This window comes from Hypanus sabinus, chromosome 2, assembly GCF_030144855.1.
Source record: "Hypanus sabinus isolate sHypSab1 chromosome 2, sHypSab1.hap1, whole genome shotgun sequence".
Taxonomy (NCBI): Eukaryota; Metazoa; Chordata; class Chondrichthyes; order Myliobatiformes; family Dasyatidae; genus Hypanus; species Hypanus sabinus.
The window spans coordinates 85941037-85960845 of NC_082707.1; the positions used below are offsets into that span (position 1 = coordinate 85941037).

At 38.7% G+C, this 19809-nt stretch overlaps 2 protein-coding genes across 8 annotated transcripts in view; one reads left to right on the forward strand and one right to left on the reverse strand.

The window, feature by feature from the left end:
• LOC132380541 (S-arrestin-like) overlaps nucleotides 1–3152 on the forward strand; it is a 62485-nt gene extending 59333 nt beyond the window's left edge. For 3 of the 7 annotated variants that reach the window (XM_059949433.1, XM_059949455.1, XM_059949467.1), the window contains one exon: nucleotides 2111–3152. In XM_059949433.1, coding sequence (XP_059805416.1) covers nucleotides 2111–2232 — 122 coding nt within the window. In that variant the 3' untranslated portion in view covers nucleotides 2233–3152. The remainder of the gene's footprint in view (nucleotides 1–2110) is intronic. The other 4 variants (XR_009507814.1, XM_059949442.1, XR_009507815.1 and 1 more) reach the window with 2 other exon arrangements.
• A 12236-nt stretch (nucleotides 3153–15388) lies between these two features.
• Nucleotides 15389–19809, reverse strand: part of LOC132380668 (beta-arrestin-1-like) — a 55960-nt gene continuing 51539 nt past the window's right edge. The window contains exon 15 of the mRNA XM_059949650.1: nucleotides 15389–15694. Within this exon, the coding sequence (XP_059805633.1) occupies nucleotides 15636–15694 (59 nt within the window). The 3' untranslated portion in view covers nucleotides 15389–15635. The remainder of the gene's footprint in view (nucleotides 15695–19809) is intronic.

The following is a 19809-nucleotide window of genomic DNA, read 5'->3' on the forward strand; positions in this document are numbered from 1 at the left end:
GAATTTCCTATCTCCTGTTGTAACTTGTAGCCCACATCTTTGCTACTGTTCGGAGGCCAGTATGTAACTCCCATCAGTGTATTTTTTACCTTTGCGCTTTCTTAGCTCTACCCACAAGGATTCTACACCCTCTAATCCAATGTTACCTCTTTCTATGGATTTGATTTTATTTTTTAACAAACAGTGCTGACTCACTCCGTCTTACTACCTGCCTGTCCTTTTGATATGAAGTGTATCCTTGGATGTTAAACTCCCACCTATGATCTTCTTTCAGCCACAACTCAGTGATGCCCACACTGTCATACCTGCCAATCTCTAACATGTTCATCTACCTTATTCTGTATACCGTGTGCATTCTAATATAAAATCTTCAGTCCTGTATTCATCCTTTTCGATTTTGATTCCTCTTACATTTCAACTCATCCTGTTGACTACAATTCTGCCCTATCGTCAGCCTGTCTTAGCAAGCATTTTCACCCATTCTCAGCCCTACCACTCAATTTCCAATCCCTCTGCCAAATTAGTTTAAATCCTCCTTGCAGCTCTAGCAAACCTGCCCACAAGGATATTGTTCCCCTCTGGTGCAGGGGTAACCCATCCCTTTTGTACATGTCATACCATCCAATGATCAAGTAATCTGAACCCCTCCTCCCTGCACCAGTTCCTCAGACACACATCTATCTGCCAAATGCTCCATTTTTTACCCGCACCGGCGCGTGACACAGGATGCAATCCAGAGATTACTACCCTGGCGGTTCTGCTGTTCAGCTTTCTCTTTCTCTTTTAATATTTTTATTAGTTTCTGCATAGAGGAATACAGAGTACAAGAAGATATATGTTATAAGTCAAAAGAAAAGAAATAAAATAGAACCAAATACATTGTATTAAAAATACAGTTACAATCACAAAATACTGTATTCATAAAAATTAAATTGTAATATTGAAATATAATAATATTGTTATACAGAAAACAAATCTAAACCCACTACCAAAGTCAGAGCTGTTAGGAAAAGCAAGAAAAAAAGGGGAAAAAACCCTTATCATAGAATAAAATATATTATTAGTTACCATCTGTACTTTTACAACAAATTGAAGGTTTTGAAAGACAGCTTTCTACCTCACTCCCTCAAATCTCTCTTCAGGACCCCCTTGCCTTTCCTATATCATTGGTGCCAATGTGTACCAAGACTTCTGGTTGCTCACCCTTACCCTTCAGAATGCTGTGAATCTGATCTGAGACATCCCTGACCCTGGCACCTGGGAGGCAACCTTTGTCCCAACAACAGAATCTCAACTCTTTTCCTCTAACTGTGGAATCTCCTATCACTACCGCAGTCCTCTTCACCTCTCTTCTCTCCTGGGCCGCAGGCCAAACTCACTGCCAGAGAGCAGCTCCCTCACACTCCCCCCACCCCCCCAGCAGGACATTCACCTCAACAGTATCCAGAACTTATTATTGAGAGCAATGGTTACAGGGGAGATGAGATTAAATTGGAAAGGAGAGTTATAAAAATGCTTCCAGGTCAGGGAAGTAGATTTCTCTGAAGCAGAGGAATCAGAAAGAGAGAGTTAATTAAGGGTCTTATGTACAGGAGATAATAAGGATCTATTTCCATTAGTTGAATGTTCAAAGCCTAGGGGGCATAGACTTCCAGCAATTGGCAGCAAGATCAGAAGGGAAAGGAAAAAAGATTGTTTCCACCCAGAGAGTGATAGGCTTCTCAAATTCATTGCCTAAGAGGACAGTAAAGGCAGAATCTCTTCTCGCTTTAAGTAGATCTTGGACATTAAATCAACAAGTCAAGACCCAGGACTAGAGGGTGGGATTAGAATGATTCAGCAGGTACAGCCATGAGGAACCTGACGACCGTCTCCTGTGACATTCTGTTTTATACTTATATAGTTAGGATTTTCATGCTTTTGGTATTGGATAGTAATTACATGTTCCATTCACTCTATTTGGGTGTTGGTTTATCCTCGGTGTGAGTTACTCAGTACGGATTAGAATTCATTGGATAATTGAGCTGGGCTGTCTGTGTCCATCTTGTTTTATTGTTATGTGGAAGAAGGTTGTGAACATGGCTTTAAACTCTGCTGTCTTTATCTTCAGAAATCCGGAAGATGATGACTTTGCCATCGAGGAGGCTAGTGGACAGGAAACAGCGGATGCAGAAGATGATGACTGACATTTGTCGCAGTCTGGCAAGCCAAGAAGACTTCGTAGCTCAATGAAATGTGACTGAGAATTGTTTATCTATTTAGTGAGTAGAATACCAATTTCTTCTTCAGAATCTGGAAGAGTTCAGAAAGGTTCAGAATATGGGGCAGGCAGATCAAGGGAGTATTTTATCCAGTGAAAGCCAATTGGCTTTGGACTGGTTTCATTATTGGAGATGTTAATTTGTGAGAGAAAATTATTAGGAGAGGGCTGCACATGCAAATAAAAATCAAATTTTTAAGAAGGAGTCATTGACTTAGATTGATGACAATTATTTACTGTTATTTCATGATATTTGACTGAATTATCATTTAATAAATTAGCATATACTACAGGTGGATCAAAACACTTTCAGAAAGAAGGACAGGAAGTGTAAATGTTGAAGAGAACAGGCCATGAAACCTACCAATTTGACAGTAAACAATGGGGGAAACACTCTCACAAATTAATGGAGGGTATATTGTAAAAATAGGATGTGTGCTTGCAAAAATCAAGTTAGTGTAGAGCTTCAGAGAAATAGTTGCAGACCATTCACTCATTTTACAGTATTATTTGAGTTTATAGTATAACTTGCTTCATAAAGAAACCTAAAGTATATTCCGATCTGTAACTCAAACCAAAGGACATAGGTGAACAGATATAAGCCATGTATGCTCATTAATTATTCTTTCCTCCAGCTAGTTCTGAGATATGGGCTGTACATTAGATCAATTACCTGTCAGATTCCAACCTGCCCTGCGCCTTGAACGAAATCAAAACGAAGTTTGAGTTCCTCTTCAGGCCTGAATAATACTTCTCCATCTAATCCTTGGCTATCTCATTCATTACTGTGAACTACACGCATTTATCATTCTGATTTGTGAGTGAGATGAATAATTTGATAGAATTGTTTTTTATATATATGCGACAATTTAGTTTAAAATAAAATGCATTCAAAACCCTTGTCTATTCTTTTGAGTCTATTTGAAACAATTGCAACTGTTTATACCTGTACACTGTATATGTTTCTGAATGATGCAAATAATACACTGTGGCCATTTTATTACATACACTTCAGCACCTGTCCATTAATGCAAATACGTATCTAATCAGCTAATCATGTGGCAGCAACTCAATGCATAAATGTTTTGTTCAGTTGTTGTTCAGGCCAAACATTACAATGGAGAGGAAGTTTAACCATAGAATGATTGTGGCAGCAACTCAATGCATAAAAGCATGCAGACACGGGCAAGAGGTTCAGTTGTTGTCAGAACAAATAGCAGAATGGGGAAGAATTTGACCATAGAGTGATTGTTGGTACTGGTCAAGTTGGTCTGTTTACGGTATCTCAAAAACTACCGATCTCCTAGGATTTTCAAACACATTAGTCTCTAGAGTTTGCAGAGAATGATGCAGAAAACAAACAGAAAGTCCAGGGAGTGGCTGTTCTAAGGGTGAAAATGCCTTGTTATTGAGAAAGATCAGACTGGTTCAAGCCGAGAGGAGAGTGACAATAACTCACTAAACCATGAGTTACAACATGCTGTGCAAGAGAGCATCTATGAAAACACAACACGTTGAACCTTCAGGTGGGTGTGTTACAGCAGCTGGGGTCCACTCCTGTATTCCACTGAGTGTATTTCATTACCACCAAGCAAGGAAGAGTGTTAATTCTTTCTAAATCTTTTTATTAATATTAGTAATATGGACAGAATACAGATGATATATTGATAAATTACCAACATACACATTCCATTACATATGAAAAAAAACATACATAATAGTTACAATATAAATGAGTTTACCAAGACATAAGCCATAAGATATATGTATGGACATAGTAAATCTAAATATTTCATAATGTATAATATAAAAAAACAGAAAAAAGAAAGAAAAAAAACAAAAAAAAATTTATATAATGCAAAACTAACTAATCTAATCTAATAACTATAACTAATAAGTAATATAAAAGAAAGAAAAACAAACAAAAGAGAAGGAGAAAAAAAAAGTGGGCTGTTTATAATATCTCACAAAAATAAGTATTCATCAATGCCGTCACTTCCGGTCCTCTCAAAATACATAAGCTAAAAGCTAGGAAATCAAATGTACTTGGCACAGGGTCATATTACATCATATGAAAATGTTGAATAAATGGTCTCCATAACTTTTCAAATTTAATAGAAGTCTCAAAAGTACCACTTCTAATTTTTTCTAAATTTAAACATAACATAGTTTGAGAGAACCAATTAAATACAGTGGGAGGATCAATTTCTTTCCAATTCAACAATATAGATCTTCTAGCCATCAGAGTTAGAAATGCAATCATTCGACGGGCTGAAGAAGATAAATGCTGTGAATCTAACATTGGTAAACCAAAAATTGCGGTAATAGGATGAGGTTGTAAATCAATATTCAAAACCGCAGAAATAATATCAAAAATATCTTTCCAATATTTCTCCAAAAATGAACACGACCAAAACATGTGAGTTAAAGACGCAATTTCAGAATGACATCTATCACAAATAGGACTTATATGAGAGTAAAAATGAGCTAATTTATCCTTGGACATATGGGCCCTATGTACAACCTTAAATTGTATTAGTGAATGTTTGGCACATAACGATGATGTATTAACTAATTGAAGAATTCTATCCCAATTCTCACTAGAAATACTAAAACTAAGCTCTCTTTCCCAATCCTGTTTAGTCTTATAAAGGGGCTCTGAACGTATCTTCATAATTATATTATAAAGTTTTGAAATAAGCCCTTTTTGAAAAGGGTCTAATTCAAATAAACTCTCCAAAGTATCTGAAGGCACAAAATTTGGAAACGTAGAGAGTACAGAACTTAAAAAATGTCTAATCTGTAAATATCTAAAAAAATGAAATCTCGGCAAGTTATATCTATTGGATAATTGTTCAAAAGACATGAAACAATTATCTAAAAATAAATCAGAAAATCTTAGTAATCCCTTAGTTTTCCAAGCTGAATAAGCTTGATCTATAATGGAAGGGTGAAAAAAACAATTAGATACAATAGGACTATTTAAAACGAATTGAGTCAACCCAAAAAATCTCCGAAATTGAAACCATATACGCAATGTATGTTTAACTATCGGGTTGTCAATTCGTTTCGGCAATTTAGAAAAAGCAAAAGGGAGAGAAGTCCCTAAAATAGAACCCAAAGCATAAGCTGATACCGATTTAGTTTCTAAACTCACCCATCAAGGGCCAAAAGATCCACGCCCATCTTTCAACCAGCATAACAAATATCTAATATTAGCTGCCCAATAGTAAAATCTGAAATTAGGTAATGCTAACCCGCCTTCCTTTTTTGTCTTCTGTAAATATGTTTTACCTAACCTGGGGTTTTTATACTGTCATATATATGAAGAAATTTTAGAGTCAACATTAGTAAAAAAAGATTTCGGGATAAAAATTGGTATCGCTTGAAAAATATATAAAAACTTAGGTAAAATAACCATCTTAATAGCATTAATCCTGCCTATTAGAGATAGAGACAAAGGTGACCACTTAGTAAACAAACCTTTAATCTGATCAATTAAGGGTAAAAAATTAAATCCAAACAAATCTTTATGGTTCTTTGTGATTTTGATCCCTAAATAAGTAAAAGAGTCATTAACTAATTTAAAGGGTAAATTTCCATAAATTGGGACCCGTTTATTTAATGGAAACAATTCACTTTTATTAAGATTTAACTTATACCCAGAGAACTCACTAAATTGAGCCAATAATGATAAAACTGCTGGAATGGATTTCTCCGGGTTAGAAATGAATAGTAATAAATCATCTGCATACAAAGATAACTTATGAATATCTGTCCCACGATTAATACCCAAAATATCCTGTGATTGTCTGATGGCAATTGCCAAAGGTTCTAAGGCAATGTTAAATAGTAATGGACTAAGAGGACATCCCTGTCTAGTGCCCCGAAATAGGCGAAAAAAGGGAGATCTTTGATTATTGGTAACCACTGAGGCTACTGGAGTATGATAAATCAATTTAATCCATGATATAAATATCGGACTAAAATTAAACTTCTCCAACACATTAAATAAGTAAGGCCATTCAACTCTGTCAAATGCTTTCTCCGCATCTAATGAAATCACGCATTCTGAAGTATCATGTGAGGGAGTATAAACAATATTCAACAATCTCCTAATGTTAAAAAAAGAATAACGATTTTTAATAAAGCCAGTTTGATCATCTGAAATAATTTTGGGTAATACCTTCTCCAATCTAGATGCCAGTAACTTAGAAAAAATCTTGGAGTCTACATTCAATAAAGATATAGGTCTATAAGAAGCACAATTAGTAGGGTCTTTATCTTTCTTCAATATTAGAGAAATGGAAGCTCTATAAAAAGATTGTGGCAAATTCCCTAATCTAATGGCCTCCTCAAAAACCTTACCTAACCAAGGGGAAAGAGTAGCGGAAAAAAATTTTAAAAATTCAACTGTATAACCATCTGGACCCGGTGCTTTCCCAGAATTCATTGAGGAAATAGCCCCTTTAATTTCTACATCCGTAATAGGAGTATCCAATATCAAAAGATCATCAGATGATAACCTTGGAAAATTTAATTTCCCCAGAAAATCAGACATGGTATTATAATCTTGAGGAAATTCAGATTGATACAGGGAGGTATAGAAATCTTGAAATGCCTTATTTATCTCATCATGATTAACTGTCAGATTCCCATTCTGCTGACCAATCTTAGTGATTTGACGTTTAACCAGAGCATTCTTCAATTGACTAGCTAACAGTTTACCAGATTTATCACTATGTATATAAAAATCAGATTTAGTTTTCATTAATTGATTTTCAATCGAGGATGTAAGTAATAAACTATGTTCCATTTGAAGTTCAACCCTTTGTTTGTAAAGCTCCTTACTAGGAGCAATCAAATATTTCTTATCAATCTCTTTAATTTTATCAACCAATAAAAGAGTTTCCATCTTGATACATTTCCTCAAACCAACAGAATAAGAAATAATCTGTCCACGTATATAAGCTTTAAAAGTGTCCCAAAGTGTTCCGTAGGAAATATCATCTGTAGAATTAGTTGAGAAGAAGAAGTCAATCTGCTCCTCCATAAATTTAATAAAGTCAGAGTCTTGCAACAAGGTAGAGTCAAATCGCCATTGTCTAGCATTAAAAGCTGTATCCGTAAATTTCATAGAAAGTAATAACGGAGCATGATCAGAGATAGCTATAATATCATAGTTACAACCGATTACCAATGGAATAAAACAAGAGTCTACAAAAAAATAATCAATTCTTGAATAAGAATGATAAACATGTGAGAAAAAAGAAAACTCTTTGTCATTAGAATGCCGAAATCTCCAAACATCAAAAACTCCATTGTCAGTCAAAAAGGAGTTAATACAAGTGGCCGACTTATTAGGTAAAGTCTGAATAGATAAAGATTTATCCATCAGAGGATTTAAACAACAATTAAAGTCACCACCCATTATTAACTTATATTCGTTTAGATTGGGTAAAGAAGTAAATAAAGACTTTAAAAAGTCAGGACAATCCACATTTGGAGCATAAACATTAACCAAAGCAACCTTTTTATTACAAAGTAAACCCGTAATTAACAAAAATCTGCCATTCGGATCCGAAAAAATATCATGTTGAACAAATGAAATAGAGGAGTCAATAAAAATTGAAACTCCTTTTACTTTAGCATTCGAATTTGCATGATACTGTTGACCCCGCCAAAATCTAAAAAAACGAAATTTGTCCTCCCTCCTCACATGAGTTTCTTGTACAAAAATGATATGAGCATTAAGTCTTTGGAATACTTTGAAAATCTTCTTTCGTTTAATTGGATGATTTAAACCATTAGTATTCCAAGACACAAAATTAATGGTCTGAGCCATAATTCTATAATCAACCCTTTGGTATAGAAAGGGTTAACCAACTTATAAACTCATGCACCCGGAAGAGGAACAAAAGTAGTTAGAAGACCCGGAAGTGACGACAACACAGACATATTTGAAGTTCAAAAACAGCCCGAATTAAAAAACTAACACAAACTGGTACAAAAAAAATAGAATTAGAAAACAGACCATCCCCCCACCCCCCGAGAAAAAGAGAAAAAGCCAAAATATGACTTAAAAAGAGAAAAAGTAAGACTAATCCTACCCCCATGTCAGCTGAAGAACTCTCCATATAAAAAGGATATATATAAAAGAATCACCCCAACTTTAAAAATAAAATCGCTATAATAAAAACCATATTTCTAAGTATAGTTAGTTGTAAAAAGAATAAAGATATAATCACTAAAAACAATTATAACTTGGGCTCTGGCCCAGACAAAACAAAAAATATTTAAGCTGAGATAAGCGATGCCTTGTCTGGGAGAAACACGAAAAATATAAACATAATGCCATCTTAAGCAAAACCAAAAATCTTTTCCAAAAAACCACCATCTTAATCAAGGAAAAATTTACCTTCAAAGAATTAAAAATATACCTTCAAAGGAACAAAGTTAATAGACAAGTATGTAGTTAAATGATTAAAGTGTATAAGGCAAAACAATTAACATGACGCAAACACACTTTAACTTGAGTATAAAGTGTAGGATGAACCTACACCAATAACCAGATTATAATTCTGGTTTAAGAGATCGAGAACCATCTTATACGATCAGAATCATTCATTTATTAAAGACTGGTGTCTGTAGCAGTAGGGAAGTTCTCCTCCAGATATTTTCTCACTTCTGAAGTTGAAAGGAAAACTTGTCGTGGAGCATTCGACGGAGAAATTCGAAGCTTCGCAGGGTATAGAAGCGCAGGTTTCAGATTTTTCTCAGAACATTCAGCCATCAACGGTTTAAAAAGAAGCCTTCTTTTTTAAAAGATCTGAACTAAAATCTTCGATCAGGCGGAAGGAAAAATCTTTGATTTTAATCATTCCTAGTCGACGAGCTGCTCTTATAACTTCTTTGTCATGTACATAATGGAACCGGACAATTATCACCGAAGGTTTGTCTGTAACACTCAGTGATCGACGCCGAATTCTATGTGCCCGATCCAATAAAGGGGGGTTATTCGGAAAAATTGTCGGAAACGCTTCTTTTAAAAGTTGAGCAAAATATTTCGAAGGGTCATCTTTTTCTATGCCGTCTGGAAGACCAAGTATACGTACGTTCTGTCTTCTGGAGCGATTCTCAAAATCGTCACTCTTGGCTTTAAGGGCTTCCATCAGCTTAATGGTCGAAATTAAATCCTGTTGCAGTTTTCCAATAGTCAAATCTCGCTTCCGAGCTTCTTCTTGCAGAGACGTAATAAGAGCTTGTTGCTGTTTAATTACTAAATCCGTCTTAACCATGTACTCTTGAAAAGCCTTTATATCTTCTTTAAAAAATTGTTGTAGTTCAGCAAATTTTTGATTCAAAACCTCCATAAACAATTCAAAAGTTAATGGTGTTTGTTGTGCCGGAGCCTGCTTTTTTCCGTTACCGTTCGGATTACGTCCGGGATCCCGTCCCTTAGACCTGAGAGACATTTCTGTTTGCATATCATCAAAAGTTCACAACAAACGCTTGGCAGTAAATCCAAAAAAAAAGAATAAAGAAACTTTCGGTATAGGTAAAAATAAGCTGAATAAGGGTGATCAAAGGTTAAAAAAAGTAAAAGTTATGGAGCGAATCCAAAACGGTACTCACTCCATGAGCGTCTCCAGCTGACTCCGAAGAGTGTTAATTCAACCAACTCTTACAAAAGGAACACCACTTAAGATTAGTTTGACATCTTACTAGGATACAATGAAATTCCTAGCTCTCAGAATAATTATGTCACTTAGAGAGAAACCATAATTTTCTTAGGAAGCCCCTTGGGATTGAGAATAATTTCCTTCCACATCTTATCCACAGATGGGGCAGGCAGTGACTGACAGGGCAAGTGGCTGGGTTAGTTAGTGATAATTACGTATCCTCTGCCAGCTACATGGGGCTTTTGTGTATTCCTGATGCACGTGCTTGAAATTCTCAGGTTTTTCCAATGTTCTTTCTCCACTTTGACTGGTCACGGGCCAGAGATTCCCAGGAGTCGCTTGCCTTTTTGCAGGAATATCATGATTGTTTCCCTTGGTCCAGCTTGTAACTTCCTCCCATGACATATATTAGGATAGACTTTCTCTGATTAGGGATGATCAACGTGGCTTTGTGCATGGTAGATCATGTCTAAGCAATCTGAGAGAGGGTTTCGAAGAGGTTAGTAGAACATGTCTAAACAATCTAAACAATTTCAAGGAGGTTACCAGGAAAGATGATAAAGGAAATGTAATGGACATTGTCTACCTGGACTTCGTAAGGTCTTTGACAAAGTCCCACATGGGAGGCTGATCAAGAAGGTTCAGTGGCTTGATGTTTAGGATGAGATACTTATATTGGATTCTACATTGGCTTAGCAGCAGAAGCTGGTAGTGTATGGTTGCCTGGAGGCTTGTGTCCAGTGGTGTGCTGCAGGGATTGGTATTGATTCCATTGTTGTTATCAATTTTAATGATTTAGGTGATAATGTGCTAAACTTGATCAGCAAATTGACAGATGGCACCAAGATTGGTGGTGTAGTGGACAGTGAGGAAGGTAATCAAAGCTTTCAGCAAGCTCTGGACCAATTGGGAAAATGGGCTGAAAATGGCTGATGAAATTTAATGCAGACAAATGTGAGGTATTACATTTTAGGAAGACAAAGCAGGTTAAGATTTACACAGGGAGTGGTAGGGCACTGAGCTGTGTGGTAGAACAAAGGGGTTGGGATACAAATCTCTAACTCCTTGAGACTGGTTTCTGGGGTAGGTAGGGTCGTAAAGAGAACTTTAGCACACTGACCTTCATAAATCAAAGTATTGGGTACAGGGGTCAGGATATTATGTTGATATTGTAAAAGATTTTGGAGGCCAAATTTGAAGTATTGTGTGCAGTCTGGTCACCCATCCACAGGAAAAATATCGGTAAGAATGAAGGAGTACAATAAATATTTACAAGGATGTCGCTGGGACTCGAGGACCAAAATCATAGGGACAGGATTAATAGGTTGGGACTTTAGTTCCTGATGCACAGGAGAATGAGGGAAGGTTTGATAGAGGTATACAAAATTATGAGGGGTACAGGTAGGGTTAATATAAGTAGGCTATTTCTACTGAGGTTGTCTGAGACTAGAGCTAGAGGTCACAGGTTAAGGACAAAAGCTGAAATACTTAAGGAGAATCTGAGGAAGAAATTCTTCATCAGAGGGCAGTGTGAGCTGGCAGCGGAAGTGGTGGATGTGGGTTCAATTGCAACATTAAAGAAAAGTTTAGATACGTGCGTAGATGAGAGCGGTATGGAGCAGTATGGTCCTGGTGCAAGTTGATGGGACTAGGCAGAATAACAATTTGGCACAGATAGGACGGGGCAAAGTGCCTGTTTCTGTGCTGTAGTGTTCTATGACTCGGACAGAGCTCAGAATAGAAAATGCTCTCCTCTTTTCTCAGTTCCTTTGCTTCCACTGCATCTACTCCCAGGATGAGGATGTCCTTTTTGGGATGTCAGGTATCCCCCCCTTCTTCAAACAACAGGGTTTTCCTTCCTTGACCATTGTGTGGTGAACTACGTATACCTGTCTGGACACGCCCCCTGCTGACTGCTCCTGTGGCTCCTCCCACAGACCCCGGTATAAAGGCGATTGAGGCCTGAGCCTGGCCCTCAGTCTCTGGGATGTAGTATGGTGGTCAACTACTGCTTGTTCTTTCTTCCAGTCAATAAAAGCTGATATCTCGCCTTCACGTCTCAGAGAGAGTTATTGATGGTGCATCACATTGATGCTTCCCTCAGGTGTGCCTCCTCCATTTCTCAGACATCCACACTCACCCCATATTCCCACCAACTTAACTTGGATAAAGTTCACCTTGCCCTCACCTATCACCCAATAAGCTTCTGCATCATTCCCTGAAACTTGAATAGAATCCTACCACCAAACAGATCATTACCTCTCCCTCCACCCTCCCCAAGGATCACCCTCTTTGCGATTCCCTTGTCCATTCATTCCTCCCCACTGATCTCCTTCCTGGCACATATCTCTGCAAGCAATGGAAATGCTACACCTGCCCGTTCACCTTCGCCCTTACATCCATTCAGGGTCACAAAATGTTCTCCCAGGTGAGGCAACATTTCACCTGCAAATCTGTTGGGGTTATCTATGGTATCCAGTGCTCCCGATGCAGCCTCCTCTACACTGGTAAAATGTCTTCTGTTTATAGTTGGAATCCATACCATGTCTCAGCGAGTAGCTTCTGGCCAAGGAGAGGAGATGATTGACCCTGCCAATAACTTTTCACAAGGCAGATAGTAGGGTTATCTCTATGTAGTTATTGCAGTCAGACTTGTATCTTGACCAGCTGTGTAGAGTCATCTGGAGGATTGTGATGTACCATTTACAGAGGCAACTGGAACAATAATGTAGCAGTTATATAGACATAACTGTTATACAGTGAGACACACCTACCCTACTGTACCAGCAGCTGGAGCAATACAGTTCTGTATTGTATGAGAGGAAATATGAACAAAATAGATTTATTTCATATCTATAGACAGGATATATGTATTTCTTAAGACAGGAAACACATTAAAATATTACTGTAACAAAACTCATTTTATTAACACTAATTTTCATTACATCAATTACTGTTCCTTTAATATCCACTACCCAGGTCTCCAAAGTGATAGATCTAGCCACCTGATAGCCAGATATCAGTTACTGTATAGCTATCCAGTGATACTTCTATCCAGTATTAGATAGTTGCAGTCTTAAGTTTTCACAAATAATGGAAGATTCCCTAATCATGCTGACTCCTTGTAATTTGATTTCTACCTACCTCATTGCCACCTTAACAGAAACAATCAGAGATAGATGTGATATGCAATATTTAATGCACAATCCAGTCTGTAGATGGTGGATGTCAAAAGGCTGTGGGAGACAGTCAGGCTAAGTCGAACTTGGATTATCGTTCCATCAGTTGACCATGTTTCCTGACTGTCCACCAGTCCCTCCAACCATAATAAATAAAAGTAGAGGCTTGTTGTAGATGCTTGAGGCCTATTTAGGCAAGAAGCATAAAGAGTCCACAGGCGCTCTGCTGCAGCTTCAGTGGAGTTAATGTATTAGAGGCGACAGGTGGGACACAAAAATCCCATTGCTGTAGTTTGAAAAAGAACCCTTAGTGTCCGGACAGTGCTTGTCATCCAGACAACTCCTCTAAAAACACGTCATCTTTTTACTTCTGCATTTTGGGACCTGGCTGCTGTATTCCCCTCACTCCACTTTGAAACAATGTCACAATGTATTCTGTGGGAGACAGACCGACGGTGCCAAGATTTGAAAAATAAATGAGACCATTGCAAATCCTGAAAAGTTGGCAGTTGCTTAATTTTTATCATTTTTGCTGGCATAAACTAAAGCTCTTCCTGTTACAGAGAAGTATGGAGATCTTTTTCATCTCCATGAAATTTTGTCATGCTCCAAGTCTGAAGATTCACTGGGCTGAGCAGACCAACTGGGACAAAACATGTTGATTATTCAGAATGATGATTGTGTAACAAAAGCCTATTAAAATCTGTTCACTGTTCTTTTTTGATTCAGCAGCAAGATGTAACTACAAAGGAGGCACCATAATACACATGTTAAAGGTTATGAGAAGTTACTTTATTAGAATATAAATAAAATACAGAAAGGAAGAAAAATGATTAATAAAAGAGACAAAATAATGGTTAACAACCATTCACTAAGCTACTAACACAATATACTTGCAGGAGGGAAGCATGCATGCCCAACAGCTTTTCCAGTCTCTCTCAATCTCCAACTCTTAGCACTAGCCACAACCCAGCCTAGGAGACTTCCCCTTGCACAAAGACATTGCTCCTTCCTATACCCTTCACGACCTGTTTAAAAATCTATCATAACATTTAGCTCAGTGCTTTTCCAAACAGACATGTTTTTCACTGTTATCTATTCTCAAGCCTGTAGACTGGTACTCATACTAAGTTCCCAAAACATGGTTGTAGACTCGTTCCCCTGCACTTTCTCAAAACAGTCCCATATCCCAGACTAACATCATTACACTCTTCCATTTCATTTTGTGTCATACATTTTAGCAAATACCAAGGAGGAAACAATGTGAATGTTTTCCTTATAGTCTTGCCTCCTGCAACTTAGAGGTGACTACCCCCCCTGTAGCTCCTATCACTTCCTCGATCTCCCAAATGAGCTGACGGTCATTGAGCTGCAGCACCTGTTCCTTAACCCAGTCTCTAAGGAGCAGCAGCTCGGTGCACTGTATGGAGATGTACAGTAGTTATCAGGGAGACTGGAGGTCTTCCAAAGTCCCCACATCTCACACAAGGAGCATACCACCTAACTCAGTGCACCACCTATATTCTAACAGGGGTTAAAAAGCACTTGCTGGAAACTTACTTAAAGCCTGTGACTATGTTTGTCTAAGCCTGGTGAGCCGACGCTGGACCACTCTAAACACTGGCCCACTCACACAGTGGCCACGCTGTTTCACCTCCCTTCTCTGTATTGGTGTCATCATTAAGTAATGTAGGTCATAGCGCTTTTAAAGCACTTGAAGTTTTCCCTAATCCTCTAAACACATAAATCCTAGGAGAATTAATTCTTACCCAGCCTTCTGTTTTCTTCTCAAGTACTTTGTGATGTCTATAACATCTCATTACAGGTATAATTCTAACAACTCCCAGTGAGTCACTGTTTTGAAGCAGTGAGTGAGAAAGTGACATCTTACAGGGTGGGAGCCGTTTGAAAACTGCAAGTCTCATCTGGAGTGAGTTTTCTTTGAACCAATTCAGAGAAGGGAGGTGAAACAGCGTGGCCACTGTGTGAGTGGGCCAGTGTTTAGAGTGGTCCAGCGTCGGCTCACCAGGCTTAGACAAACACAGTCACAGGCTTTAATTAAGTTTCCAGTAAGTGCTTTTTAACCCCTGTTAGAATATAGGTGGTGCACTGAGTTAGGTGGTATGCTCCTTGAGTGAGATGTGGGGACTTTGGAAGACCTCCAGTCTCCCTGATAACTATTGTACATCTCCATGTAGTGCACCGAGCTGCTGCTCATTTGAGACCGGGTTAAGGAACAGGAGCTGCAGCTCGATGACCTTCAGCTCTCTCAGGAGAATGAGGAAGTGATAATTAGGAGCTACGGGGGGGTGGTCACCCCTAAGTTACAAGGAAGGAAACAGACCAGGGAGTGTTGAGATAACTACTTAAAGCATAAAATCTAAAACAATTACTCTAAATAGTGACATATTTTCAGATTCGTTTCTTTCATTTACACGGAAATGGCTGGATTCTGATGAAGGTCAGATCAGGGAACTGAAGAGTCAGATTCCTGCCCTTCCTTGAGATCCTCTGTTACTGCCATTGGGCCACGACAGTCAAAGTCCTCAAAGTCAATGTCATCGCCATCAGCACTGAGGATGAAGCAAGGGAAGAGAAAAGCAGTTCCATACAGTTAATGAGGAGCACAATGGGAAACCACTGGTCATATCGTTAGCAGCTGCTTATCTACTGCTTGATCTTAGAGTGGGTTAAAAGGTCAGCACAACATTGTAGGCTGAAGAGCCTGTTCTCTGCTGTAATGATTTAAGTTCCCTGTTCTGTGTACAGATGGCGGACAAGATGTATCATATGGGTGTCTGCTACACATTGAGACTTAGAATATAATGGGTCTGGATTTGCTCTCAAAATTTTAGTGAAAATCTGATAACTAGTTTGCTAAAAGCTTCTGGTGGACAAGATATCTATAATCTATTTCCTGTAAACAATTATCAGCAAAATCTGGGGCCTTAGAGCTGATCAAAGCACAGCAGAATTTATATACAAGTCTCAACAGACAATAGGTGCAGGAGTAGGCCATTCGGCCCTTCGAGCCAGCACCACCATTCAATGTGATCATGGCTGATCATCCACAATCAGTAACCCGTTCCTGCCTTCTCCCCATATCCCTTGACTCTGCTATCTTTAAGAGCTCTAACTCTTTCTCGAAAGCATCCAAAGAATTGGCCTCCACTGCCTTCTGAAGCAGAGCATTCCATAGATCCACAACTCTCTGGGTGAAAAAGTTTTTTCTGAACATTCTAAATGGCCTACCCCTTATTCTTAAACTGCGGCCTCTAGTTCTGGACTCTCCCAACATCGGGAACATGTTTCCTTCCTCTAGCATGTCCAATCCCTTAATAATCTTATATGTTTCAATCAGATCCCCTAAATTCTCATCCTTCTAAATTCCAGTGTATACAAGCCCAGTAGCTCCAATATTTCAACATATGACAGTCCCGCCATTCCGGGAATTAACCTTGTGAACCTACGCTGCACTCCCTCAATAGCAAGAATGTCCTTCCTCAAATCTGGAGACCAAAACTGAACACAATACTCCAGGTGTGGTCTCACCAGGGCCCTGTACAACTGCAGAAGGACCTCTTTGCTCCTATACTCAACTCCCCTTGTTATGAAGGCCAACATGCCATTGGCTTTCTTCACTGCCTGCTGTACCTGCATGCTTACTTTCAGTGACTGATGTACAAGAACACCTAGATCTCTTGTACGTCTCCTTTTTCTAACTTGACACCATTCAGATAGTAATATGCCTTCCTGTTCTTGCCACCGAAGTGGATAACCTCACATTTATCCACATTAAACTGCATCTGCCATGCATCTGCCCACTCGCCCAACCTATCCAAGTCACCCTGCATTCTCCTAACATCCTCCTCATATTTCACACTGCCACCCAGCTTTGTGTCATCTGCAAATTTGCTAATGTCTCCTCCTTGACTCCACTGCCACCTGCATTTAAGACAAGTACAGTGCCTCGTCAATGTCACATTGGGTGTCAGGATGACATTTTGGGATTTTCAATCAGCCACTCCTGCAGAAGCATATCTCTGATGCATTGATAACATCTTCTTCTGTGCTACTTAAAGTAATCATCCCTGAGGAGGTTCTGAGCCAAATATGAGTACTCTAGAATCCCCCTCAAGTTACTTTTTAAATTTACCAGTAAACTGGTAACTTTGAGCCCTTGACTCATGTCCTCACAGTGCTATCTCCTGATTCATGACTTGCCCAACACTCGATTTCCTACTGGTTAACCTTTAAACTGATCCATGTTCCTTGGTCCCCACTTCCTGTGATGCCCCCTCTAATGGCCCTGCACCTACCTGCTTTCATGCAACTGTGTTGCCATACAATATGCTCGTGGCTGACCTGCTGCATCTGTTATTCTGTGCTAATTCCCCATTGCCCACATTCCATAATTTGTATGCTTCTTTCAATACCCCTGATAATCCAGCCACCACAACCCTCTGGGCTAGTGAAATGTCACCTCATCTGAGATTCTCCCACTAATGGAAACATTTCAACATCTGCTCTCTCATGCCGCTGAACATTTTGATAAGATCATCCTTCACTCTTCTAAATTCCTGAATGACTCACTGAATTTATTAGTAACTATCATACATATAGGGTCCTTGGTTTAGCTTCACATCTGCGTAATCAAATTGTCAAAATATTGGAGATCTCTGTCAGGTTATTCCTTTATCTGACAGGTGTTAGACACATAAATTCTGACAGGTGTTTCCAACACATATGCTCATGTTGGCACAAACTTTCCTAATCAATGTAATCTCCTAATTTTAGTGTCAAATATTTTCACAGAGCTATTTTCTTTTGGTTTAACACAGTGGCCAGAGATACATCAGTTTTGGCTAGAATGTGACAGCATCTATGAAGTAAGATAGAGTCAACTGCAGCTTATCTGTTGGAAAGAAATATAAAGAAACATAGCTGTTTATATTACATCAAATACATTTAATTCTATTCACCAGGAAAAGCAAACAAAGACATTAGTCGAGTTTACTGCAAGGTCTCTGCTCTTCAATTGTATCCTTCTGTGAAAAGATGTTCTATTTCCAGTTTTAATTTTACAATTCTGTGGTTAGAGTGAACGCCTGTTTCCAGGATCGCACATCAGACAAATAAGGACAAAAGTTTGTACTTACGCGCTTTCTGATTTACAAATGTCAGGAAGCATAAAAAAATAAGAAAGTGTCTCTGACTCATTTGTAAAATATTAAAATACACATGCAGAACAATCACATAAAAGTATAGGATATCACAACACTTCAACTTCCCAACCTTGGTAATGGTGTTTAAATTTCTCCACACATACCACATCTCATTCGATCCCACTGGTCACCACTTACTTTCACGAGTTATTGCACCATAAATTTAATATACCAGAGCATCTTATTTGTTCCTTTACATTGCATTCTAATCCTTTGCATTGACATTCAAATGGAACACCAATGGTGTGACTAACAATAATTGAAGAGAATTTCAATAGGTAAGATTCCACCTCAATTCGAGAGGACTGGAATACAAAAGAAAAGATGTAATGTTGAGGCTTTCTAAGGCACTGATGAGGCCTCACTTGGAGTATTGTGAACAGTTTTGGGCCTATTATCTAAGAAAAGATGTGCTGATATTGGAGAGGGTTCAAAGGAGATTCATGAAAAAGGTTCTGGGATTGAAAGGCTTATCATATGAGGATTGCTTGATGGATCTATTTAAGGCAGAGGTTGATAGATTCTTGATTAGGCAAGGCATGAAAGGATACAGGAAGAAGGCAGGAGATTGAGACTGAAAGGAAAACTTGGATCAGCCTTGATGAAATGGCTGAGCACAATTGATGGGGCAAATAGCCTAATTCTACTCCTATATTTCATGGTCTAATTCCAAAAGATTACTCATTCCCATCTCCCCATGTGAAATGAAAAACCAATGGACCAAAGTCCTTTCTTGCATCCATCCCATTGAATGTGGCCCCTCAAAGCTGTTCTTCCATTCATAGAGATTATAGCTGATCTTTGACCAGTTCTGAGTCATTCAGAATATTGGCCTTTCCCCAATGTTCCTCATGCCTTTCATTAACATAAACCCACCAAAAACAACAATTCTCCAGGGTTAGTTGCAATTTTTGGGAGAGCTCTAAACTTTTCTCAGCCTTTCCAGACGAAAACGTTTGCTAACTTCACTTTATTCCTGAAAGGCTTGGCTCTAATTTATGGATTATGATCATTAGCTCGAGATGGTCAATGAACAGAAATATTTTCTCAATCACAAAATGCTGGAGGAGCACAGCAAAACAGGCAGCATCAATGGAGGGGAATAAACAGTCCAAGTTTCAGGCCAAGACCATTCATCCAGACTGGAAAGGAAGAAGGCAGAAGTGAAAAGGAGGAGGTTGGGACAGGCTGGCAGATGATAGGCGAGGGGGAAGGTGAGAACATTGTGGAGGGGAGGGGGTTGAAGTAAGAAGCTGGGAAGTGATAGGAGGAAGTGGTGAAGGGCTGGAGAGGAATATAGTAGGAGAGGACAGTGCAACATGGGAGAAAGGGAACGAGGAGCAGAGCCAGACGGAAGTGATGGGCAAGCGAGGAAGCTTCCACACCCTCTGATGAGGTGACCGAAACTGAACACAGTATTTCAAGTATAGTCTAAACAGGAGTTTATAGAGCTGTAATATTGC